The sequence below is a fragment of the Pteronotus mesoamericanus genome, unplaced genomic scaffold (genome assembly GCF_021234165.1).
Source record: "Pteronotus mesoamericanus isolate MK-2021 breed Mesoamerican mustached bat unplaced genomic scaffold, CSHL_Meso_final contig_221, whole genome shotgun sequence".
Classification (NCBI taxonomy): Eukaryota; Metazoa; Chordata; class Mammalia; order Chiroptera; family Mormoopidae; genus Pteronotus; species Pteronotus mesoamericanus.
The window spans coordinates 5,955,095-5,982,241 of record NW_026555092.1 but is presented as its reverse complement, the minus strand read 5'-3'; the positions used below and the strand labels follow the sequence as shown (position 1 = coordinate 5,982,241).

Sequence of the window (27,147 nt, the reverse complement as noted above, 5' to 3'; positions counted from 1 at the left end):
AGGGAAAGCGGCAGCAGGTTCCCAGGAACTTTCCTGCAGGAGGCTGAGCTGTTCATACCTGTGGTTATGGATCATGCGAATGTCGTAAAGCCTCACAAAGGGCCCACTGGCCCCTACCGCCAGACAGTTGTTGTCCTGGGGGTTGACAGTGAGGCACTTGGCCTCCACCAGCTGGCCACAATACTCTGTCAGGTCAATCAGCACTTCTGAGTGTTTGCTGTTTTCCCGAAGGTCATACTGGCTGTGAGAGAGGACAGAGTTAGGGGACTGGGGGCTGGGTGCCTGTGTGGAAGGCAGGGAAGAAACCAAGGCCTTGTTATACAAGGTGATTGGGAGGGGCTCTGGACCTGTTTGTAAATACTAAAAATGTGAAAAACCACTCTCATTTCTTGAGTGCCCACTGTGTGCCAGGCCTCTGTAGCAGGCTTCTCACATGGTTTTATTCTAATATAACTCCTTAAAATAAATACTACTATCCCTTTTTTTAAATTAAAAAAAAAATAGATGTCAGTATATTGCTACTAAATACTATTACTACTGATTACTAACACTTGGTTGGAAATTGCTTCATGTCCAGTATTGTCCCTAAGTGTTGCACATGTATTATCTAATTAAGTCCTTACACCATCCCTAGGTACCATTAGAACACTGAGGTTCAAGGAAGTTAAATAATCTGCCCGGGACAACACTGCTAGTAAGTGCAGAGCTGGGATAGCTTCCTAAGACTGCTCCGCTCCATAATTCATTTTCTTTCTTTCTTTTCTTTTCTTTCTTTCCTTTCTTTCTTTCTCTTTCTTTCTTTCTTTTTCTTTCTTTCTTTTTTATTTTCTTTCTTTCTTTCTTTCTTTCTTTCTTTCTTTCTTTCTTTCTTTCTTTCTTCCTATTTTCTTCCTTTCCTTTCTTTTTTCTTTCTTTCTTATTTATCTATCATCTATCTATCATGACCCACAAAAGCCTTCCTAACCTAGTTTTTAAAAAAATATTTTATTTATTTATTCTTAGAGAGAGGGAAAGGGAGGGAGAGAGAGAGGGAGAGAAACTTCGATGTGAGAGAGACATCAATTGGTTTGCCTCTCACATGTCCCCAACTGGGGACCTGGCCTGTGCCCTGACTGAGAATCGAACTGGTAACCTTTTGGTTCACAGGTTGGTACTCAATCCAGCCAGAGCCAGTTTTTGTTTTTTTTTTAAATATATCTTTTTGAGTTTTATTCTGCTACTTAATTCTAATTCGTATTGTAAATCTAGTTTCTTGTAGGAAATGAAGTCTGGAGGTGATAAACAAGAGAATCTGAAGATTATCTAAGAGTTGCCTAGAAACACCAAGTGCCAAGAAAAGCCCAAGAGTCCCATCCAGGTGGCAAAGGTCATGCCAAACGTCCACCTGGCAGCAGCACACACCCACAGCTGCAGCCTGGTGAGCATTTTTGCTGCCAATACACAGGCACATGCAGAGTGGGAAGGACATCACCCTGTGCTCACCTACCTGTTGCCTAGACATTTGCAGTGATCTCTTCATTGTTTGCCTTATCTTTCTTTTTTTTTTTTTTTAAGAGCAAGAGAAGGGGAGGGAGAAAGAGAGGGAGAGAAATATTGATCGGTTGCTGTGCCCCAACTGGGACTGACCCAGCAACCCTGGCATGTGTCCTGACTGGGAATCAAACCTGCAACCTTTTGCTTTGCAGGACAATGCCCAACCAACTGAGCCACACTGGTCAGGGCTCACTGTGTCTTTCTAAGTTCACTCTCCAGCTCAAAATTGCAGTGATTCTTCAATATTTTTTGGCATGAATGTACATAGTTTACTTTTCCCAGATGCCTCAGTCTGGTTTTCAAGACCTGATTTCACAGCCCTCTCCAACATTGTTCCTCAGTTTTCTAAATGTGGGTCAATTACAACTACAGAACTCTTTATCTTGTACATGCCATGTTTACCGCTGCCTTCTCAAACTTTGCTCAAGCTGAAAGTTCACTCTGCTTTACCTTGCCCACCCAAATCCTGTCTATTCTGGAAGGCCAGTTTGTGTTTACCTTCTACTAGGACACATTCCCTGATTGTACCTGCACCTAAGTGCTTAGGCTTCTATCCAAGGTCCTTGATGCTCAGCTTCTCCCTGCTGCCCTGATGCAGTCTGCTGAGTCAAAGTTAACAAGTGCAATGTAGAGTTAGACTTGCTGCTAACCAAGTATTTTCTGTCTTCTAAGTACAGCAGGTCCTCAAATAACATCTTTTCATCGTTTCATGTTGTCTCATTATAACATGATGAGATGTGTGGGAACTTAACTCTTGTTTATATCAATTAGCCTATGGTAAATTTGGTTTTGTTACATGTTGTTTCACTTATCATCACAGAACCTACTGATGTTAAGTGCGGACTTACTGTACTATGCTGAGGTTTTACTGGCACTGTATGTTTCAATGCTCAGAGCAACAAGGGAGATATTATGGTAATTCCCATTTTATAGATGAGGAAACTGAGGTTCAGGGGTGAAATAACTTGCCCCAGTCAAACATGGAGTAACAGAAGTAAGATTTGACCCCAGGTCTCTTTGACTTTAGTGCCCTGCTTCTAATTGTTATGGTACAGTTTATACATGATTTAGATACCTCTCCTAAAGGATCTTAAGGGAGGCAGTTAAGGCAGGTTGGGGAGATAAGGAAAAAGTTTTAAGGTCTTATCTGAAGATAGGAGTTAAAGAAGGGCAATGAGACCATTTTAGGATGAAGGGAAGTAGAGGCAAATGTGTCATAATACTGGCCAACGGGAAAGGGGACAGTTCACTTTACCACTTCTAGATGACTCTCCCCCTTACAAGCATATGTCCACTGACCACTGTTCAAGAGAAATGTATCAAGTGCCTCTATGTGCCAGACACTGTCCTTGGCTCTAGGGACACAACCTAATGACAAGACAGACATGGAGCTACTCAGAGATTTACTACTCAATGAGGGAATACAGAAAAAAAGGAACCGACAAGTAAATAAAACAACTACAGATGACGACTAGGGTTTTAGAAAATACAATAGGGTGCTGAGACAAAGAATAATGGGGGAGGGGTCTACTTTAGGATGGTTAGAGAAGGTACTTCTGAGGAGGTGACGCTTAAATAGACTCCCTAGAGTAAGAAAGAGAGTTATACACCAAAAGAGCTGGGTACACAGAAAACCAGATAGAGGGAACAACAGTGTGAAAGCCCAGAGGAGGCAGACTCTGCACCTGTGGTGGTGGGCGGCCAGAAGGCCTGCATGTAGTACAGGAAGGGGAAAAGAATGGGGAAGGTGAGAGGAGGGGAAGCAAATGTTCCCAGCTGAGCTTGTCCACAGGCACCTGCTCTGAGCAGACTAATGAGGCTGGAACTCTGATGGTGGGAAGGAGTCAGGCCTGTGGAAGCAAGTGGTATGGGAAGGTGGGAGGGAGAAACCAACATGCAGTGGGAGGCACAGGCCCCATCGATTCTTCAGGCCCTTACCGGATAAGCCCATCCTCAGCAGCACTCCAGAAAGTGTTGGGCCACATGGGTGCCGTGGCAATGCGTTTCACACGGTTTGTGTGGTCTCCAAACATGTGGATCGTTTCCTTTACAGTCAGGTCGTGGACATGCACTTTGGAGTCAGCTGCCCCCGTGATCAAGATGCGATCCCCAGCATGAGGCAGGAACTGCTCCGGAGAGATTGAAGGAGAGGTTGGCAGGTGGTGGATGTAGGGTTGGCCACAGGAGGGGACTGGCCTGGATGTTAGCGCCCTCTTTCCCTCTCCGTATCAGGTAAGAAAATGTGCCCGTCCAAGACGACCCACCAAGAAAACTTCAGACTTTGAACATTAGCCCTCAGGCCTAAAGGTCAAAATCGGGGCATACAACTTTGCCAGAATAGTACTGACTTATGCCAAACGCACTACCTTAGGAAACTTTTTCCATTGATTCTTTCATAGGTAAGAGCCGAGTGAATGATAATCATAGCTGTTACCATTTACTAAGCATTTACCATGTGCTAGACAACAGGGCAGGTGATTTATCTTATTGATCGTTAAAATAACCCCATTAAAAACTGAGGTGTGGCACTGACATTCAGCAGGACTGTGTTCAAACTCAAGTCTGTCTGACTCTCATAAGTTGTATTGCTTCATGACCACAAGTGAATAACCTGGGGGTTAACAAATTAGTCTTAAAATGAAAAGAACTTTCAGTGCTTTAAGGGAGTCGGTGTTTTAAACTGGTTCAAGTATTTCTGGAGAACAATCTGGCAATAAGTAGCAAAGATAAAAACTATTTCTATCTTTTGACCCCAAACTTTTTGCTACTTCTGCAAAATAATTCTATAAGAAAAAAGGGACCTGTACAGAAATGTTTAGAGCAACCTTGTTATAATGGCAAATGCTGGAAAAGGTTCAAATGTCAGACCTATGGAAGGGCTGAGCACCAAGCAGCCATTAAAAAAACAAGAACCCCACCATTCTTATGAGGTTGAGCACAAAATACTCTAGGTGACAAAACAGGTGCAAACGCAGTCTAAATAATTTTTAAGAAGTTATGCTGTTCTATCACCTAGTTTTGAGGAAGAAAAATATATGGGTATGGTGTTGAGTTCTTCTGTTCTTTCTTGAGTTCAAAAGATTAAATTATTATTACTTTTTTTCTGACTTTAATAGTTTCTTGCAACCCACAACAAAGCTGAACAAGTGCTGGGGGAAAGCATTACTCTGTATTTAAATAACTCAAGTCCTACCCGACTTAAATGCTCACACAAAAGCAACAATGCACTTTTCTCACATATGCTTCTCTAATGGTTCACTAAGAAAAGGACTAGAAGAAATAGACGGAATTTAGTAATTTTTAGGGACAACTAACAGTCTTCAAATCGGTCTGGAAACAGCATGTACTCCACGCACGAAGGAACAACCCTTGGGAAGAACTTGTGGCTACCGCCACTTGTTATGCACCATAACTGCCACCAGGGGGAGCTTGTGGGTTAAACAGAGTAGTGGGAAAAGTTTACAGTTGTATGTGAAAATTTATTCTTCTATTAATTATTGTATTATTTTCCATATGAACAACTGTAAACCTATTTTTGTCCACCAGCAGAGAGAAGAGCCCCTTTCCACACTTTTTTTTTTTCAACAGAAGAAGAGGCTAGGTGAATATAACTGCCTTGCTCAAGGTCTTTCTATTACTTAGTGAGCATCAAGGCCATTGTCAAATTGTCATCTCTGAACTCAGTGTTTTGTGCTCTATGATGCCAAAATGATGGCTTAAGTCCCTTCCAAAGATCTGACCCTGCAGACTCAAAATGGATCTAACACTTTTCAGGGGCAAAAAGCAGTCTGTTTGCTATGCAAGAGGTGAATGAACATTTTTCTGTCTGTAAAATAGCAGAAACTCCTCTAGGACTGGTCCCTGGGACAGAAGCTGAGAATCACAGTTTGGGAAAGAGGTAGGGTTTAGGGAAATAAGTAGATTTTGAGCTCTTGGATCTGCTTTCTTCTGGTATCCTGTAATTCCTCTTGATATTAATTAGGAAAATATTTCTTAGGTTAGTGAGGCTTTCCAAAGGACGACCTTATTCTCACATATATCCATTAAAGAATATCATAGCTTGGAAAGATCCTTAAAGGTCACTTATTCCAACTTAAATGTGGCAGATAAAGTTCCCAGCAAGCAGAATACCTCAGTGTTAGGTACATTTGCTATATCCTCAGAGGGCCCAATTCTACCTTTTTCAAATTGCTCTACGCATTAGACAGTTCTTTCCTTCATCAGGCCTACATTGCTTCTGTGGACTTATAGCCACATGTCCTAGGTCTGTTCTCTGGGATCAAAAGGGTCAAGTTTCATGCCACTTCCACATAATAGGTCTTCCGGGGTCTGAAGACACTTACAAGTCCCTTTCCCATCTCTTCTCAGCTCAACTCCCCTCCGCCAACAAATCAGCAGACCCATTTCCTACAAAAGGTAGAACAGCTAAAAGCACTTGTGCCAGGCAACATCAACCCTGTGGATTGTTACTTCCTTTTTAAAAATTAAAGGATTTATTCACTCATTTCTTCATGAATTTGAGGGATTTTCCTTAGCTACTACCTTTCTACAGATGAGCAAATGGGCTAACAGTAGTTAGATGACTTGCCTAGTTCACACGGCCTCCAAGAGGCAGATAAGGGAGTCACACAGGTCTTCTTTCTATCTATATTCATGCTCAGAACCGTACCTCCCACCATCACCACTCACATAAATATAAATACACCTAGAGCTTGCCTCTTGGCTCTAAGGGAGGAAGTAGAATATGGAAAAGAGATGGGGTTTCAGGAATCACCATTAGATGCTCAGATCACAAAGGTGTATGTCGTGACCCCAAGGGTACACGGGACATATACACATGCAAACACAACCATGTGCACAGCCCAGTCATCCCGTTCACTTGCTCTGTGGCTTATCCTGCTCACCTTGACAGAGAAGATATTTGCAGTGTGTCCTGTGTGCATGGAGAGCAGCTTCTTGTGGTGCAGCGGGTCCCATACAATCGTGTGCTGGTCATCGGAACCAGAGGCCAGCAAGCTGCAAATAAGAGTGAGGGGTCCTGACCTCTCCTCGAGTTTGCAGGCAATTCTCCCCTAGCCCACATTCCAAGATAATTAGGAATTAGGCAACTTAAATAACAGTGTATGTTATAGAACTCAAGGCTATCTTGCAAACATTGGATGATTCTCTTCTATTTGTCCTGAGAATTTACTGTTATTCCTTGAACTTTGCCTTAGTTTATAAAAAAAAGAGTGTTTGGATGGTCATCCCATCTTCTATCTATCTGAGCTTCACTATGTAACTATGTGTTGATAATGATGGACTAAACTAAAGTACGTAGCAGAGAGCAGCAGCCTCTTTTCCTTTGGGTCCATTCTTTTCCTTAGATTTAGGAAGAGGACCTCCCAGCCTCCCCACACCCTTTCTCTAACACCCCCTAGGCGCTCTAACTCATACTTACTCTCCTTTCTCATTCCACTCCAGACAGTTGACACATCCTGAGTGACCCTGGGGGAGCAAATGGAAAGGGACAAGAAGAGAGCCAGTTAGAGGTTCTCATGGGGAACTCAACACCAAGAAGTGGAACTCAACAGGTAAACTAACCTTTCCATCATCAATGTTTTCCAAGTGCATGTGAGTGACCAGAATTGAATTAAACTGCCTGGCACCTTACAATATATAAAGTACTTTGATTTTCATGATTTTGCTTGATACTGAATACCCCTGAGTCATAAAGGGCAGGTTTCATTGATTCCATTTCGCAGAAAAGTAAAATGAAGTTCAGATCGTGAGTAATAGAAGTGGATCCAAACAAATTTATGTCCCTGTCGTTAGAAGGGACATTTCAACAGTTCCTTCAAGGGAAAGCCCCTTGACCACAGGAAATTTGCCCAGAGAAGCATCTGATCCAAGGGCAACCAATTAACTAGAAGGCTAACTTTCATTCATTTGGCATATACTTAATTTATTGAAGTCACTACATGCCAGGTACTGTTCAGATGCTGCGGGTTCAGCAGCATACAAATCAAAGTCCCTGATCTTTTGGAGCTTACTTCCGGTAGATGGAGCCTTATATAGTAAGGTACATTAGGCCAGTGTCTTGAGCTTGGGGATTTGAATTAAGAAAAACGGAGAGTGAGGCAGTTAAGAGATGCTGAAGTTGAAGGCATGCACAGAGAGAAACCATGGCAAAGCGAGAATCACGAGGAAACAGAATCCATGAAAAGCAAAAGGTATGAAGTGGCATAAACAAGTCTTACATGAAAGGAGAAAACAAGTCACTAGGCATTCCTACCTACAGTTCTTTCTATGCTCTCACCCCTTCTCTTTCCTAATGTCACCCTAATTTTTGTTTAATTATTCCCCTGCCCAAATTAGGCTATGTGTTTCAGGAAGGGTAAATCCATTGTTCTTTCCACAGTGATAGGTTCAGAAACTTAGGCCTACACCAAACTGGACATGACATTCACTTGGGCACAGGAATCGGCTCAGAAATGAGCCTGTGACCCCAATCAGATGCAAGGTGGACAGCTGCTGGGAACTTCTGGGAGAGGAGTTTTCTGATTCTCAGGAGAGAGCCTAAGAAAGAGATGTCTTTCTTCCTCTGGATGCTGGGAATACTGATGTGACCCCTCGAACTGCCACCATGAGGGAAGCCAACCTGAGAGTATAAGTGACATAGACAGGAAAGCCAAGCCCAGGGTATCATAGAAAAATGGATCCCAAGTGACCAGAGTAACCGACCCAGATGCCTACTCTACTCCTGGACTTCCACTTAAGTAAGCCAATCAGTACATTACTGTTTAAGGGCACGTGATTGTGTTGTTCCTTGTGGCCCAAAATTTCCTAATTGATAAACTCAACTCATTCTTCAGGTTTCAGTTCACAGGCAGTTCCTTCAAGATGCCTTTCCTGTCATGTACATTTGAGAGGGAGGCATACCCTTCCTGTGGCTCTGTGTTGACATGGAGTTTCTCCACCAGACTGAGCCTTGAGAAAACAGGCTTTTGTGCATTGTGTTCACTGCACATCCAAGGCCAGGGACAGTCCCTGGCACATATCTGTTGCATAAATGAACAAGTAAGTCCAGTGGGACTAATGGAAATAATGAAGAGATAAAAACAACTCTTAACTCCCTATCGTTCAAAAAAGGCCTTTCATCTGCTTCTCCTTCCCTCTTACCCTTTGTTCAATAAAGATTTTCATCTAGGCTGAACCTCATTTCTTTCCAGATTCCGCACTTACAAAGGTTACAGACACATTTACTCTGTTCAGACTTGTCAGGGCACTTGCTGACCTGAGTCCTCTCACTTTCCCATGACACTTGGTTGAAACCCCTCCCGTGGCTTTGGTCACTCCTTCTGGGTCAGAATCATTTCTGTCCTTGGCCCTTTCATTTTTTCACAGGGCTGTAAATTACTTGTGCTTGGAGGTCATATTGTCAGTTTGCAATTTCCCAGAGTACCAAGGGCCTTGAGAGACTGCTGCTAACTGAGGGCTTACAAAGAGCTAGGCACAGTGCCAAGCACTTGTGGTAGGCAGAACAATGGACACTACAGATAGCCATGTCCTGATCCTCTGGAACCTATGAATATATTAGGTGGCAAAATGGACTTTGCAGATGCGATTAAGGTTAAGGTCCTTGAGATTGGAAGATTATCCCAGAATATTCAAGTGGGCCCAATATAATCATACGAATCCTTAAAATGAGAGCTTTCTTGGCTGCAGAGAATAGAGAGATGTAGGTGTGAAAGGGACTTGACCTGCTGGCTTTGAAGATGGAAAAAGGGGTCATGAGCCTAGAAATGCAGCAGCCTCTACATTCTGGGAACTGCAACATAGCCCTGTCAGGACTTTGCTTTCAGCCTGGCGAGACCTCTGTTAGACTTGTGATCTACAGAACTGTAAGATAATAAATTTGTGTTGTTTTAAGCCACTAAGTTTGTGATAATTTGTTACAGCACCAATAGGAAACTAATATAGCACTCTACATCCATTATCTTGTTTAAGAAACAGGTATCATTACTCATTTCATGGATAAGAAAAACAATGTTCAGAGAGGGTAGGTAACCTGCTGTGATACTGTGATTTATAATAAGAAATATATATTTGGTCTTCATTCCCATTACTGGCACAAAGCTCCTATGCTCTTGGAATTTCCTAAGTAATAAGAGTGGTAAAGGTGTCTTGATATTCATAACAAACCCCTTTCAAACACACCTGAGCTTACTAGTAAATTAATTTTTGGAAAGCACCAAAGGATGGGAGCTGGTTGCTAAGGGAACCAACCACGTAACTGTTGGGTTGAAACTTTCAGCTCTATCCCCCTGACCTCCAGGGAGGTTGAACAGATCACCAATAGCTAATGATTTAATCAGTCATGCCTATGTAATGAGTCCTCTATAAAAACCCAAAAGGACAGGGTTCGGAGAGCTTCTGGATTGAAAAACCCATGGAGGTCTGGGGAGACTGGCATGCTCTGAGAGGGCATGGACGCTCTGTGCTCCTCACAAACCTTTCCCTAGGCATCTCTTCTATGTGGCTGTTCTTGAATTATATCCTTTTATAATAAAATGGTAGCCTAGTAAATAAAATCAGTAATTACCTGCTGTACTGCTTTTGATCCATGGTTGGGAGTCTGTGGATGTGGAAAGTGGACTGTATGGCACTGATCTACACCATTTTATATAGGGAACTTGAGCATCCACGGATTTCTGCACCTGTGGGGGTCCTGAAACCGATCCCCTGCAGATACTGAGGGTAGTTAAATCTTTGGGAATCAAAAGTTAAACACAGACTTTCAACTGCGTGAGGGGTTGGCACCCTTAACCCATTGTGTTGTTGAAGGGTCAACTGTATTGACAAATATACTAATAAAGGGCTTCATAAGTTAGGACATGTGTTTGGGAAGCTACTTTACAAGAAAGAGTGTTTAAGAGAAGTTATTTTAGCCTTGATAAGTAAGACTGGGTAAGATATAAGTACACAACTTATAATTATGTTGAAGAATACAATGTCTATGACATATCAGAATTAAAAAGTAGGGGAAAAGGAGGGGATAAAACCTCAAATTTTTAAGGAATTGAGAGGAAGAACTGTTTAGAGATGGCTCCTAGAGAGGAACAGACCTCTGCATGCCTCTCTGGGACCCTAGAAATGTTTGCACTTAGGATGAGTCTTGCACACCAGGGACCTGAAGAAAACAGAGTGCAACAGAGAAAGATCCTGCAATAAAAGCTCCAAATCTCATTTAAATTCCAAATTCCAACCTAACTCTTAGTTTCTGCTTAACTTTATTAAATATTCATTATAATTACTATATATTATAGGTCCCTATACTTTGCTAGGTAGCATGGTGTACGGGGGGGGAGAAGGAGGCAAAGAGAAGCATTTTATCATAGTAGGTGCATAACGATGATAAAAAGCAAATGGACTTTTAGGTGGTTCTATTACTCCTTTTAAATTCTTTACAGACCATGTACCCAGTATAGCCTTTGTCCCCACCTCAGAATTCTACTGCTAGGTAGAATACTAGATATTAATATATATGATCTCATTATTACTCCCTTTTCACAAATAAAACCAAGTCTCAGATAATAAATAACTTATCCAAGGTCACACAAATGGTAAGTATTAGAGCCCAGATGGGAACCAAGGTCAATATGGCTCCAAAGTCTTCGGCTGTGTTGAACTACATCAAATGTCACCCATTTCCCACCTGTATTAACAAGAGATCTCATTGCTACCATCACCTTAGAAAACTGTTTGTTAGTTTTATACAAAGTTAAGCTTGTATCTACCCTATGATTCAGTAATTCTATTACTAGGTGTTTACTCGAGGGAAATGAAAACATTTGTCCACACAAAAACTGTTTAAAAATATCCTTAGATACCTTATTTTTAAAAGCCCCAAACTGGAAATTATCCAAATGGTCATCAACAGGAGAATGGATAAATAAAATGTAGTACATCCATACAGCAAATCACTACTCATCAATTAAAAAGAACAAACTATAAATACGTACAACATAGATGAAAATCAAAAAACATGCTAGGCAAAAAAAGCTGCACAAACACAAATATATACTATAGAAACCTATTTGCCTGAAGTATAAGAACAGAGAAAACTGCCCTGGCTGGTGTGGCTCAGCGGATTGAGCGCTGGCCTGCGAACCAAAGGGTCGCTGGTTTGATTTTCAGTCTAGGGCACATGCTGGGTTGCAGGCCAAGTCCCCAGTATGGGGCGCATGAGACAAAACCACACATTGATGTTTCTGTCCCTCTCTAAAAATAAATAAAATCTTAAAAAAAAAAAAAAAAAAGAACAGATAAAACTAATCTAAGGAGACAGAAGCCAAAAAGTAGTTACTCTGAGGTAGGAAGGTTGACTGTAAGGGTACCATGGGAACTTTCTAGAGAGATGGAAGTATTTTCTATCTTATTGTGAGTGGTAGTTACATAAGTGTCAAAACTCATCTAACTCACTACTTGAGACACATGCACTTTATTTTTTAAAAAGATTTTATTCATTTATTTTTAGAGAAGGGAAGGGAGTAGAGAGAGGGAGAGAAAAATCAATGTGTGGTTGCCTCACATGCACTCCCTACTGGGGAGCTGGCCTGCAACCTGGGCATATGCCCTAGCCTGGGAATTGAACCAGTGACCCTTTGGTTTGCACGCTGGCACTCAATACACTGAGCCACACCAGCCAGGGCACACCTTATTTTTACATAAATCACAGCAGAGAGAGAAATAAAGGTAATAATAGCAATAGTAGTAGTTAACAGATACTAGGCACTTCCTCACCATGTACAGGGACAATACTGTACCCTTCGTATATGCTTTTATTTATTTTTTTCATATATGCTTTTAGTTAAATCTTTATGACTACTTTGTGATGGAAATGCCATTACTATTTTCATTTTTCAGGTAAGGAAAATGTTAATACCCCATATTGTATAAACGGTATAGCCAGAATGTGAACCCATGTCTGCTAGATTCTAGAACTTGGCTCTTAATCATGATGTCATATCCTACCTTTTTAAATTCTGAGCTGTCTCTCTTAATATTTACATCCCTGTTATGTGCCTGCCAGTATTGTACTGGGCTCAGAGAGTAAGTCAGGCAGACACATCTCCAGTCTTCACAGAACTGATGAGGTTTTCTCCTCCTCTTCTCCAAACCTGTAACATTTGCCTTTCCCCCACATTATTATGATCTTCTCATATACATCACTTCAAGTGGCTACGGAATAGTCCTCCAAAGGTTAAACCATATTTATTTCTACCTTTAGTGTTGTACATTTTGGCAAGTTGATGTATTTTAAAAGTCCAGTGGGAATAAAACAGTTACAGATGACTGAGCAGCCCTGACTAGGCACAATATCATGGTCTTTTGCATTTGACTGGAAATACATAAAATCTGTGTTGAAACTTCAGGTATATCCCACCCTATTCAGGAGCTCAGATGAGTAGTTATGGTATGGAAAGTGTATTAAAATGGGAAACATTAATATGATTTAGCAGACAATAATCTATCAAAATGTGGGATGCACAGGGGTAAATTTATAAGTCATTCTTGCTAGGGGAAAAAGGTGTGACGCACTGCATTAAAGGAACGAAAAAAGGGAAGCAAAGAGCTAGGAAGTCTGCAAATCAATTGTGTATCCTGGTATAACCAAAAGAACTAGAAATCCTTTTGTCCAAATTTACTTTTTACAAGAGAAAACTGAGATGAGGCTGGTGAGGGGCAGAACTGTAAAGTGAAAAAGATGTCTGGGTTCAGCTCTGGCTTGGACTCTTCCTTGGTATGTGGGTAGTCACTTAGGATTCCCAGAGCTTCAAATTTTTCATTTGGAAATGGGGACGGTGATAATGTCGACAGGACAAGATCACTGCAAAGATCAAATGATGTAATGTATGCAAGGGGGCTAGCACACTTTGGAAAATGCTGGCTCCCTGGAACTAGTCCTCAGGTATCTTCTTTCGCCAGCCTGTGTATGGTTCTTCCAGATCCCACTCTCAAAGACCCCTCCCACATGGCTAGGGTACTCACGAAGGGTATACATCTTGAACAAATGTATTCCTTCCTGTTTACTTACTTTTTCAAAAGGGTAATTTCTACAGCTATTAAATTGCTTTCCTAAGTTCTGGCTAAACAGACAATTCATTTATTCAATACCCATTATGTATAAGGTACTGGGAGAAAAAATAAATAGTAGGATAAACAAAGACAGGCCTATGTCTATGGCAACATGAAACAAAGTTCTACCATAACAGAGGAAGGAAAGAGGTATCCTAGAAGAAGATAGGAATGTCAGGCTTTAGGAAAAACTTAAAGGACCTTGGAGAACATTATCTGGCTGGCAGACCAATTCTGTGACCCCATTTGCATACATGTAAGTACCCTCTTTTAACTGCAACCCAATCATATAGACATTTAACTTACCCACTGACTTCAGACCTAAACCCTTGTACAATGAAATTCTACTTAAAATGTCAAAGAGCATGAGAGAGATATTCAGTGGAGCCTCCACAGAAATGCCAACCAGGAAAGATAGGAAGCAGGTCCTTAACAGCGTGAATATGAGTCTGAACAAGCAAGGTTTAGATGAAAATCCAGGAAGCATTAACTGAGTACCTACTAAAACGTCAGGGTAAGTACTAAGCTCTCATATGCATCAAGTCATTTAAACTTCACAATACATGTTTATTTCCATATGTTAAGATTATATAGGTATATTATTATTATAACAGAATGGAGAGTCCTGAAAGCAAACAAAACTCTTGAGAATTCTTCATTTACTCTCTATTCAATTAAGGATCAGATACTTATCATAAAGGCAGAGTGATCTAAATGATCAGGACATGTCCCTAAAATCTTTCCTTTTGCTGCTGCTTTAATTTACTTCAATGGTTTCTCAAATTTACTGTGCCTAAGAATTACTATATGGAATAGTAATAAGAAAAACTAAAACTTAGCTCACTATGTGTCAAGCCCTGTCCTCTTCACATAATTATCCTTGAAAATCTGTTAAATTGTCCATAAAGTACAGTAAATGTGATTTCATGTGTATAAGCTGTGTTTCCTTGAGCAAGTTTTTTAACCTCTCTGTGCCTTAGGTTCTACATCTGTGAAAAAAGAGATACCATGTGTAACCTCATTGGGTGGTTGTAGGAAATGAATCAATATTTGTAAAGCTCTTCAGTCACTTTGATTGTTGTGTGGCAGAATTGGAAATCAAATCCAAATCTGTTCTTTCTACTTCACCGTGGTCATTCAAGACTTAAAGCACAGCCTGATGTGAACTAAGATTGCTGGGGAAGGAAAAAATCCTCCTAGAAGTCATAAAAAGAGGTGATTTAAAACATATTTCAACTTCTATGTTTTACCTAAAAAATCTAAGTATAGTGGGACAAGTCAACAACCATAATTCATATTAGAAGGTATTTCCTTACACTGAGCCTGTATCTGCTATCTATCCTTGAGAAGCCCATTTATTCATTCAATCTTTTTCTTTGAGCAACTACTATATGCTGGGCACTCTAATGCATGCAAAGGCTATCATGTTAAATAGGACACAGAACATATGAATCAATATGAGTTCAGAAAGGAAATAAACCATAGTAATGGGATATACTTTAGATACAGTGGTTAGGGAAAGCCACTCTGATGAAGTGATCTTTGAAATAAAATTTGCACACTGAGAAAGAGCAAGCAACAAAAATCATTAGGAAAAGCATGCTACGCATAGGGAAGAACAAGCACTAAGGTAGAAATAGGCTTGGTATGCTGAAGAAACAGAATGAAGGCCGTTGTGGCTAGAGCATAGTGATAAAGGCGGAAGACTAAGGCAAAATGAGCTCAGGGAGGTGAGTAGAGACCAGATTCTAAGGGTGTCTTATAGGCCATAGCAAGAACCTTCATGAGGCCAGGAATTGTGTTGGTCTTATTCATTGCTGTATTCATCCCCCAGAGTCTAGAACATGGTTGGTATATCGTAGGTGCTCACTATTTACTTGAACATATGACTGAATTAAGGAATGACTCCTAGTTCTGCCCTGGTGCTTCAGAGCATGAATTTATTCCATCATCTAAAGCAGGGGCTGGCATTTTTCTGTAAAGAGACAGACAGTAAATATTTTAGGCTTTGCAGGCCATATGGACTCTTTACAATTACTCAATTCTGCTCCTGAATCATTAAGACAGCCACAGACAATACATTAATGAGTGTGGCTGTGTTCCAATAAAGTTGTGTTTATAAAAATAGGTGGCAATGTTTTCAACCTAATCATTATAAAAATCCCATCTGCCTTCTCTGCAGAAATTCACAAACTGACCCTAAAACTCGTATGTAAATGCAAGGGACCAGAATAGCCAAAACAATCCTGAAAAAGAAAAACAAAGTTGGAAGACTCAGACTCCCCCAATTTTGAAGCTTACTACAAAAGCTACAGTAATCAAAACAGCACTGTACCGACATAAGGACAAACATTTAGATAAATGGAATAAAGTTGAGAGCTCCTAAGTATATCCTTACATTTATGGTCAACTGATTTCCAACAAGAGTTCCAAGAAAACTCAATGGGGGAAAGAATAGTCTTTTCAACAAATGGTGCTGGGACAACTGGATTTCCACATGCAAAGGAATGAAGTACTGATTCATGCCACATCATGGATGAATCTTAAAAACATCATGCTAGCCCTGGCTGGTGAGGCTCAGTGGACTGAAGGCTGGCCTGCAAACTGAAAGGTCGCTGGTTTGATTCCCAGTCAGGGCACATGCCTGGGTTGCAGGCCAGGTCCCCAGTTGGGGGCATGCAGGAGGCAACCAATCAATGTTTCTCTCACATATCAACATTTCTCTCTGTCTTTCTTCCTCCCTTCCCCTCTCTCTGAAAATAAAAATATTAAACAAACCAACAGTTTTATAAAAAACAGTGCTTACAGCTCTTTTTGAATTTGTCTAGTAGGTTTTCCTGTCTTTACCAGAAGACCCTTTAAAAAATAAAACAAAATAAAAAACCATCATGCTAAGTGAAAGAAGCCAGATACATAAAAGCCACGTATTGTATGATTCCATTTATATGAACTGTTCAGAACAGGAAAATTCAGAGACAAAAAGAGATTAGCGATTGCAGTAGGGGATAGGGAGTGACTGCTAATATGGGTAAAGGATTTCTTTTGGGGATGATGAAATGTCTGGAATTAGATAGTGGTGATGGTCCTACAACTTTGGGTTTATATAAAAACCAATGAATTGCACAATTAAATAAAATAAAAAATAAACTTGAAAAATAAGCCAACAGTGCTGACTGGTGTGGTTCAGTTGGTTGGGCATCAATCCACAAAGCGAAAGGTCACCAGTTTGATTCCCAGTCATGGCACATGTCTGGGTTGTGGCTTCGGTCTTCTCCGGAGAGGGTCCCTACAAGAGACAACCAATCCATATTTCCTTCTCACATCAATGTTCCCTCCCTTTCGTTCTCTCTCCCTCTCTAAAAATAAATTTTAAAAAATCTAAAAAAATAAACTAAAGAAGCCAACAAACAGGTGGCAGGCTGGATTTGGCCTGCAGGCCATAATTTGATCCCTGATTTAAAGGACAGTCGTTTATATCTCTCACAAAGTAAGATTTTCCCTCTATCTTTTTCTTTGAGAGTGATTATTCAGTAAACTTGGTATCTAATTTACTTCTCTAAACTAACATTGTAAAAAAAAAATCTTCCACAAGTCTTTGTTAGAATCAGTTTATGCTCTATCTTTTAGGAGCACATTACACTGCAAAATTGCCCTGCTCTAGCAACTATATTAAAAAATAAACCAATCTAGTTTAATATGACTTGTTTCTAGTGAATTTTTATTCAAATTATATTATAAACAAAAGCAATCAAGCCAGGTCATGAAGGTGAGATATATAATATTTGCAACTTGTTTAAGGAAAATATTAAGAAAACAAATAAGGTAAGAGAATAAATTCACCAAACCAAGGACTATTTGTTGAGCCCTTTAAAAAAGTAGACACATGACTGAAGTAACAAGAATTAGAATTATGGAGCCAGACAGGCCTGATACAAATATTAATCTTCTACCATTTATTGACCTTGGAAATGCTCGGTTTTACTCTCCTTATTTGAAAAGTGAGGTTCTTTTCCTCACAGTAGAGCAGGAAGAAAGCCTAGGATACAGCCATAAAGAAGACCAACATAAGGGCCAGGTGGACAAAGAGTATGCAAAGGGTATCAAGAAATTAACTAGAGGAGTAGGGAGGAAAACAGAGAGGGTGATGCCTCAGAACCCAGATGAAGAAAATTTCATTGAGGAAGTGCCCGGTATTACCAAATACTGTTGGGTCTGGCATGATAAGGACTAAGAAGTGTCCACTGATTTAGGGCAAGAGCCATTTTTGTGGTGTGTGGTGCAGAAAAACAGAAGTGGGTTGAGGAAATGCAGTTATGTGCCACATAATGATGTTTCAGTTGATGATGAACCACATATGAGACAGTGATATAACATATGGCCTAGGTGTGTAGTGTGTTGTACCATCTAGGTTTGTGTAAGCATACCCTGAGATGTTGCACAATGACAAAATCACCTAATGACACATTTCTCAGAATGTATCCCTGTCATTAAGCAGAGCATGACTGTCCTGGGAAGTGAGGAAGCAGAAATACTGAGTATAGACTACTTTCTCAGTCTGGCTATGAAGAGTTAGAGAAAGAGAAGCTATAGCTTGATTTGGACTTGGCATCAAGGAAGGATTTTCTGAAGCTCGAGCATGTTTAATCCTAAGGGGAAAAAATCAGTAGAGAAAGGGAAAGTTAAAGATACAGGAAAGCTAAAAGATCCCTGGGGTTGGGGTTATGTCAGATGAATGTTGCAAGACAATGACTAGTAATGAATCATGGAGTTTTTGGGGGATAGGAAAGGAAATAAAGATATGAGGTAGCACGTAAGGAGAGAAGAGAGAAGCTGAATGACTTGGAAGACTTGCTGAGGACAAAGAGTCATTGAGGCATGATAGGTATATACACTTTTTATTCACTTACCAATATATCTTGGAAATCACTCATATCAGTTCATAGCATTCTTTTTCACAGCTGCATAGCACTTTATTGTGTAGATGAACCAAGATTTATTCAATGAATTTCCCATGTATAGATTCTTAAGAGTTGTTTCTAATAGTTTGAGATTACAGCAATACCATAATGAATAATCTTGTGCATATGTATTTTATTATTGCTGTATCTTCAGGGTAAAACTTAGAAGCAGGAGTGCTGGCCAAAGAGTAAATGTATATGTGGTTTTGTTAGATATTACTAAATTTCCGTCCTTGGGAATTACGCCATTTTGCCTTCCCAGCAGCAATGCAAGAGTCTGTTTCTCCACAACTCACCAACAGAGTGTATGGTTAAGCTTTTGAATTTTTTAATCCTTCTGACAGATGAAAAATGGCATCTCAACATAGCTTTAAGTTACACTTCTCTTATGGGTTAAACTGAATCTCTTTTCCATATGTTTAAAGGCTATTTTAATATAATTTTTGTTAGTTTTGGTATAACAAAGGAGGGAAAGTAAGAACTTATATATGTACCTGCCTATTTTTGCAAACAAGCACAGAATGGATAAGTAGACACTAATGGAGCTCTAGGGGGTGGAAGGCATAGAGCAAAGGGTAGAGAAAGGAGTAACCTTTTTCTAGACCTTTTTGTAGAGCTTTTATTTTTAGGACAAAGTTGAGGTTTTGAACATTCAAAAAGTAAAATTAAATCAACAAAGATGGGGAGGAGATGCCAACTGACCCAAGTAATTTTTGAACACAATATTATTATTATACACACACATTCTTCAACTGTGCATATTTTAAAGACAGAATAAACTTTAAGGAAATCTTGATTGGACTCTAGTTAGCAGATCTGTCATTTGTAGTGAACTGCTGTAGCAATTCTGTAACTATTTTGTGTATTTGTAAAATTGAGCAAATGAGTAACTCCATCAGTGTTGTTGGGATAAATATATCAATGTGAATATATAATAAATATATATAATATTGACATAATAGCTATATCAATGTTGTGTCTTCTCACTGTGGAAGAAGGGAAATTCAAATATGTACTAGGGCCCTGGCTTGTGTGGCTCAGTGGATTGAGTGTTGGCTTGTGAACAAAAAGGTCGCCAGTTCAATTTTAGGTCAGGGCACACACCTGGGTTGCAAGCCAGGTCCCTGGGTAGGGATGTGCAAGAGGCAACTGATCAATGTATCTGTCGTGCATCGCTGTTTCCCTCCCTCTCTTTCTCCCTCCCTTCCCCTCTCTCTAAAAATAAGAAGAAGATATCACTTAAAAACAAGGGAAAGGCGAAGAACTCTGAGATATTAGATTGGAATAAACAATATCAGTCTGAACTTTATGAATAAATATATATTATTTCCAGCTCTGTCCTTTGAAAGGGTACAGAAGCAATGATACCAATAGCTATGAGGTATTTAGATGCCGTTCCCCACTAAATACCATTTCCCACTAAAAAGAACCAAGGATTCTTGGAGAAATAAGTGATTCCAGGTCTGGGACAGGAAGTATACAGAATGAACCTACAACAACTTGTGCATAAAATAAACAGAGATACAAAAAGAAAAAGATAAGAACATAATCGTAAGGACACAGGAGCCAGCTTCATGCTACTGGCCAAAGCCATGAACATCAGGATGATAGCAAATTAAAACCCACCAAATAAAAAATATCACAGATTTCTCTAGGGTGGGGTGAGGAGAAAAGCACTTCATTCTAGTAGACTGCCAATCACTAAATGAAGAAATTATAGAGTTGGAAAATGACCATTTTATAACCATTACTACATCATACCAGTAATTGATACAGGCAAGAACAATCAATCAGTGCCCTGACTGGTGTGGCTCAGTTCTCAGTTGGTTGGGTGTCATTCTGCAGAGTGAAAGGTTGTAGGTTCGATTCCCAGTCAGGGTACATGCCTGCGTTGTGGGTTTGATACCCAGACGGGGAGCATATGAAAGGCAACCAGTCGATGTTTCTCTCCCACACTATTCTCTCCCTCTCTTTTCAATGTTTCTCTCCCTCTTTCTCCCTCCCTTCCCCTCTCTCTAAAAATAAATAAATAAAGTCATTTAAAAAAATTATTGTCAATGAGTGATTGAAACCATTGGGTGCAATTTGATGGAGGACAGAATATTTGCACAATGCAAAAGTATTTCCTCACAGATAAAGAGAAAAATAGCAGTATTTCAGTGGATAAACCTGGTAGATGTCACCTTAACCAAGACAGACAGACATGATATGCTACCTGATACTGTGCACTTAGGAGGACATAAGATCACTTAGATAGTATTTCTGTCAAAATGCATTGCCTGAACCTAATCATGAGGAAATTATCAGACAAATCCAAACTGAGAGACTCTTCTCCAAAACAGTGAATACAGTCTTCAAAAATGTCAATGTCATAAAAAAACAGGCTGAGAACGGTTCCAGATTAAAGGCAACTAAAAAGAAAATGACAACTAAATGCAGTGTGTGATCCTGGATTAAATCCTGAATCAGGAAAATCAAACAGATATTATCAGAACAGTGGGTGAAATTTGAATATGGACTGTGTATTAAATAATAGTATTGTATGAGTGCCTGAGTTTGATAAATGTGCTCTGATTAAATTTAAAAAATAAAAGAATGATCTTGTTCTTAGAAATACACACTGGTGTAAAGTAGGTACAGGGTCTTCAAGTCTGTAACTTATTCTCAAATGGTTCAGGAAAAAAAGTGCATTTGTGTGTGTTAGCAGGGAGGGATAGAGACAGGGAGAGCGCAAATGTGGCAATGTTAACGATAATGAATTCGGGGAAAGGTTTATATGGGTATTTTTGTACTATTCTTGCATATTTCTTATATGTTTGAAATTGTTTCAAAATAGAAAGTTAAACATATTAATGAAGAAAATACAAAAAACGTTATAGTGGCAGCAATTGAGTAAAAGAGCCAGAGGGAGGTCAAGATTAGAGGATTGAAATTTAATATTAATTAGAATTAATTCTGAGATGTTCTGGTATGTAGTTCAAATTACTTCTCCGCATTTCTTGGACATCTTGGCTGAGTGTTCTGTGTCACCCTATAGTTATATGCGTGAGCTCGTTTTGTCTCAGTGTGTTTTCTTCTCAGAACTGGACAGGAGCCAAATATCCTAGAGTTCCAGTTTGTGGCCTACAGTCCTCCCCTTTGTGGGGGACACCTGCTTTCATTTTTGGTTGCATCACTAGGATCTTTCAAATCTACCTTAAAGTCTTGATCACATTTTGATTCATTTTATTTCTTTTATTTCTTTCACTTGTGGGATTTCTTGTCACCCTATATACTCCCCAAAGGCAATCACAACTCACTTTCATTGTTCCAATCTATATGCTGCTCAGTGTTCCCAAATCAACATCTCCAATGTGTACCTCTATCCTAAGCTCAGACCCAAGTATTTCAACTACCTATCAAGACAATACTAGATAACACATGGTCTACAGCTTCAGAACACCCATAATCAAGCTCATTTTCCCTCTTAAACCTATTCCTTCTCTAGGGTTCCCTAACTCAGCAAATGATACTACCATTTTCCCTGCCAAGCAAGCCAGAAACTTGACCTTCATCTTGACTCTCTTTTCCTAACTTTCTACAGTCAGTCATCAAGAATTCTGTTAATTCTACCTCTTAAATGTATTTAAAATTCACTAACCTCTCTCCATCCAAATTACCATTATTTTAGTTCACGCGATCTACCACCTCTTCTTGAATCATTGCTATCGTCTCTTAACTGGTCTGGCTGGCCCCAGTTTAGACTGTGGAAATCTTCATTTTAAAGCCAAGATTTTTTTTTTTTAAAAGCTTAACTCTGAGCATATTGCTCCCATGATAAAAACCATTCAATGGCTCTCCACTGCCCTTAAGATAAATAAAGTTCACAGTCTTAAACATAGCTTACAACATCCTTTATTATGAACATCCCACCAATACTCACTTCGCTAACCTCATCTGTCATCCTTCTTCCATTTCTACTCTGTGACCATCTCTTCTTTTAAACTGATTATCCTTTATTCTCTCTTGCATCACTCAGATACTTTTTCCCCAGCCTACAATTTCTTCTCTATGCCTGCTCCCATATCTAGCTAGTTCCTCCCAACCATCTTTCGGGTATCAACCTAGACTACAATTGTCTTCAGAAGTTGAGCTAAGATCTCTCCAGCCAATCAGGTTTCATTCATTTGTGAAATTTCACAGAATTATGATGGACACATGGGGGAGAAGAGACTGGGACTGGGGAGACAATAAATATTTGTTCAGCATTATGTTTGATGTAAGAGTAAAGGAATTTGATAGGAGTATAAATTGGTACAAGCTCTGTGAAAGGCTTTTTTGGCAATATTTATCAAAATCATAGAGCCATATACCCTCTGACCTACTAATTCCACTCATATGTATTTTTCTGATATATCCACAGTGCCAAATGATGTTGCAAGGAATAATACTGTACAAAAAAAATATTGTAAGTAATCTACATGTCCATCACCAGGGACAGTTTAAATAAATTATGGTATATTCACACAACAGAATATTCTGAAGCCATGAAAGAATTAGAAATTACAAGTATCTTTATATACTTATATGATAAAATCATAAAAGTATATTTTTAAATTCAAAAAGGTAGAAAGCAGTAAATATGTTAGGCTCAAATTTGTGAGAAAAGGTGAGAATTTTATGCATAAAAGTGTGCTGGAAAGATACTAAAGCTGATTATATTAGTTGATTTCCAGGGAAGTAAATTAGGTGGCTGGGAAAAAGAGTAGGAAGGAGATGACTTTTTAAATGTTTAATATTAGAACCATATGAGCCCTTGCCGAAGTGGCAAAAGGCAAAAAAAGGTTCCTGGTCTGATTCCTGGTAAGGGCACATGCCTGGGTTGAAGTTCAATCCCCTGTCAAGGAGCATGTGAGAGGCAACCCCAATCAATGTTTCTCACATTGGTATTTCTCTCCCTCTCTTTCTCTCTCCCTACTCCTCTCTGAAAATAAATAAATATTTAAAAAATTAGGACCACCATGGCTGGTGTGGCTCAATGGATTGAGCGCCAGCCTGTGAACCAAAGGGTCACTGGTTCGATTCCCAGTCAGAGCACATGTCTGTGTTGCGGGCCAGGTCCCCAGTTGGGGAGCGCATGAGAGGCAACCACATATTGATGTTTCTCTCCCTCCCTTCCTCTCTATCTAAAAATAAATAAATAAAATCTTTTTTAAAAAACTGACTTTATAAAAAAATAAAAAATAAAAGTAAATAAAATCTAAAAAAATTAGAACCATATGAATGTTTACCTAATCAAAAGTAAGTACATGAAAAAGGAAAGGGCCTAACAGACACCAAGTTAAAGGAAAAAAAAATGTTTAAGGAGCATTACTCGTGTCATCCATTCAAAAATCCAGGTCAAAGAAGAGAGGATAAAAAGTCTTTTTGATTCAGGTACAATGAGCAGTTTTAGATTATGATTTAGTTTAAATATGTAAATTGCCAAGACTTCAAAATGCCAAGGGCAATTTCTTCATATAAAAAAGAAAAGAATGCATGGGATTGATGTACTTCTTGATATAGAACTTCCTTAGGAAAAAAGAGCTAGGAACCAAATAATTAGAGACCTAAAGATGAATGGAAACTGGTCAGATGAAAACTGGTGGACAGAAAACCAGAAGACAGCAACTTTCAGGAAAGAAGTATGAAAATTAAACATTAGCTTAGGAAAGTAGTTTTTCAAAGGCTTAGGTAACTATTAGGATGAGTACAATGAAAAGAATATATAAAAAATAAAGTTATCCAAATTAACTTGCATGCTTTTTAAATAGACACCTTTGTGGGTACAAATTCTACCAATATACAGAAGAGGTAACAAGATACCAGAGGCTGGCTAAACTCTGAATTTTAAAGTAACTCAAAATGGAAGCTAGAAAGTCAAACAGTATAAATCATGACAGATTATTAAGATGGACGGTAAAGAAATAGTATTATTGAATAGGGATAAACTTAAAACAGCTAACTCTCATATAAAAAAATCAAAAAAGCCAATCAGCCCTGGCTAGTGTTGTTCAGTGGACTGAGTGCAGGACTTTGAACCAAAAGGTCACTGGTTTGATTCCCAGTCAGGGCACATGCCTGGGCTGCGGGCCAGGTCCCCAGTTGGGGGTGTGCGAGAGGCAACTGATCGATGTATCTCTCACACATTGATGTTTCTCTCCCTCTCTTTCTTCCTCCCTTCCTCTCTCTCTCTAAAAAAGTAAATAAACTCTTTAAAATTAAAAAAAAATTTAAAATTTCCTTTAAAAAAAAGCCAATCAAACCAGTAAGGTTTTAGTGAGCATCTACTAAGTGTTCAGTACTATGTCCCATGAATTCTCTTTAAGTTTCCTTTTGCATTTTTCAAAAGCATGCATAGTAGTAAATTAGGAAATCTAGGAAAAAAGTTTCCTCCAGATAATAAAGAAAAAAAAAATTATAATCAATAATCACAAAAAGGCAGGAGCTTTTATTATTGATTTTACCTCTTCTATTCCTATCCCTAATCACCATTAATAACCTCTTCTTAATGCCAAAAATCAACTGTTGTTAAGCAACATGGGGTCCATATGTGACAATGGGTAGAAAATAAAACAAGGAAAGAAAATGACTGTAAAGTATTTTAAAATGCTAGATGCCATCAAATCAGCACCAGAGGACTGGGACCTTAGGAAACTTTAAAAGCATTCTATAAATAACAAGAATAATTGCAGCTTATATTTGAGTGCTATATACCATAGATTTTACAATATGCTGGGCCCTGTGCTAAGTACTTTACATAAATTAACTTACTTATTCCTCCTCATGAACCTAAAAGACAAACAGAATACAAATATAATATATAATTTTAGAGATGAGAAAGTGGGTACTAGAAGTTAAAGGACTTTTAATGACATTTTTATTACTACTTGGAGGAAGTCACAAAAATGTATCCTCCCTACCCTCAAACTAGGAAAGAGGGAAATAAGATAGCCTTTTGAGAAGTAAGATTGTAAAAATCAGTACTGTTGAGATTTCCCTCTTCCTTGGTCTCCATACCATGTTCTCCCACCTCTATGCCTATTCCTTCTGTCTCCTGTGGGTTGAAGGAGAGAAGAAATAGGTAAAACAGGCAATCTCTAAATGTTCAAACACCTTGGTTCTTGGTTGTGGACCCTCCTCTCTCCTCCTACTTTCTCCCCAGGTAATATTCTCCAATCATCCCATTTCATGGCATTATAAACCAGTAGTCCTCAAGCTTTTTGGTCTCAAGACCTCTTCACACTTGTAAAAATTATTGAGGCCCTAAACAGGTGGCTCAGTTGGTTGGAACATCGTCCCATGCACCAGAGAGTTGAAGGTTTGATCTCTGGTCAGGGCACATGCCTGGGTTACGGGTTTGATCCCTGATCAGGACCCTTGCTAGAGGCAGCCAATCGATGTTTCTCTCTCTCTTTTCCTCTCTCTCTGGTATCAGTGAGCACATCCTAGGGTGAGGGTTTGTATTTATTTTTAAAACCCCTTTCCACTTAAAAAAGATTACTGAGGATCCCCCCCAAAACTTTTATTTGTATGGATATCTATAGATATTTACCATATTAGAAGTGAGAACTGAAATATTTCATATTATCAATTTCATTTAAAAATACTAATAAAATGGTAAGTTAACACAGTTTAAATGAAAAGTAACTATATTTTCCAAAACAAAAGAATTTAATAAGACGACTAGAATTACTTTACATTTTGCAAAACTCTTTCATGTCTAGTTTAGTGGAAGATAACTGGGTTTTCATGCCTACTTTTGTATTTAATCTATTGCAATATGTTATTTTCGCTGAAGTACATAAAGAAAATTCAGCCTAATAAAGGTAAGTGGTTGGATTAGGGAAGGGTATTTCAATAGCCTTTTCAGATAATTGTAGATATCTTTAACACTATATCAAAACTCCACAATGGCTTCTTTTTTATATTTTATTTATTTATTTATTTATTTATTATTTAGAGAGAGGGGAAGGAAGAGAGGGAGAGAAACATCGATTTGCAAAAAAAACATCAACTGGTTGCCTCTTGCATGCCCCCACCTGGGAACCTGGCCCACAACCCAGGCATGTGCCCTGACTGGGAACAACCTTTCAGTTCACAAGCTGGCGTTCAACCCACTGAACCACATCAACCAGGGCGGTAATGTTTTCTTAAAGTTACAATGTGGAATCTGAAACCACATAAATTAACTATTGTTATCTTGCTACATTAAAGTACATGGGTCTGTTTCACATTACATATGTGTCCTTCATGCGTGTGTGATTTTGTTACATCATATCTTGCTCATTTTCAAGACAGTGACTCATGGCCTGCTCATGTTCTCTCTGGAGTATGCCTGTGTCCTTTTCCTTCTTCTTCCAGAAGCATACATTTACACTCTTTCTCCTAAGCTTCAAGTGCCCTTCTTTTGCCTCTAATTTGTTTCCTGAGCACATGCATCCCAGCTGGCTCACTTAGTCTATCTCTGTGACTTTCTAAATAAACTTTCTCTCTGATTTGAAAAACAAACAAACAA

At 39.2% G+C, this 27,147-nt stretch overlaps 1 protein-coding gene and 1 non-coding gene across 3 annotated transcripts in view; one reads left to right on the top strand and one right to left on the bottom strand.

Annotated features, from left to right (window-relative positions):
* Positions 1-27,147, bottom strand: part of WDTC1 (WD and tetratricopeptide repeats 1) — a 69,225-nt gene that overhangs the window by 14,041 nt on the left and 28,037 nt on the right. For both annotated transcript variants that reach the window (XM_054571809.1, XM_054571811.1), the window contains exons 4-7: positions 6,974-7,020; positions 6,438-6,549; positions 3,472-3,659; positions 59-241 (exon numbers count right to left, since the gene is read on the bottom strand). In XM_054571809.1, coding sequence (XP_054427784.1) covers positions 59-241; positions 3,472-3,659; positions 6,438-6,549; positions 6,974-7,020 — 530 coding nt within the window. The remainder of the gene's footprint in view (positions 1-58; positions 242-3,471; positions 3,660-6,437; positions 6,550-6,973; positions 7,021-27,147) is intronic.
* Positions 16,450-16,512, top strand: LOC129069535 (U7 small nuclear RNA). The gene has a single exon (XR_008529030.1). It is a non-coding gene; the product is annotated as a U7 small nuclear RNA (small nuclear RNA).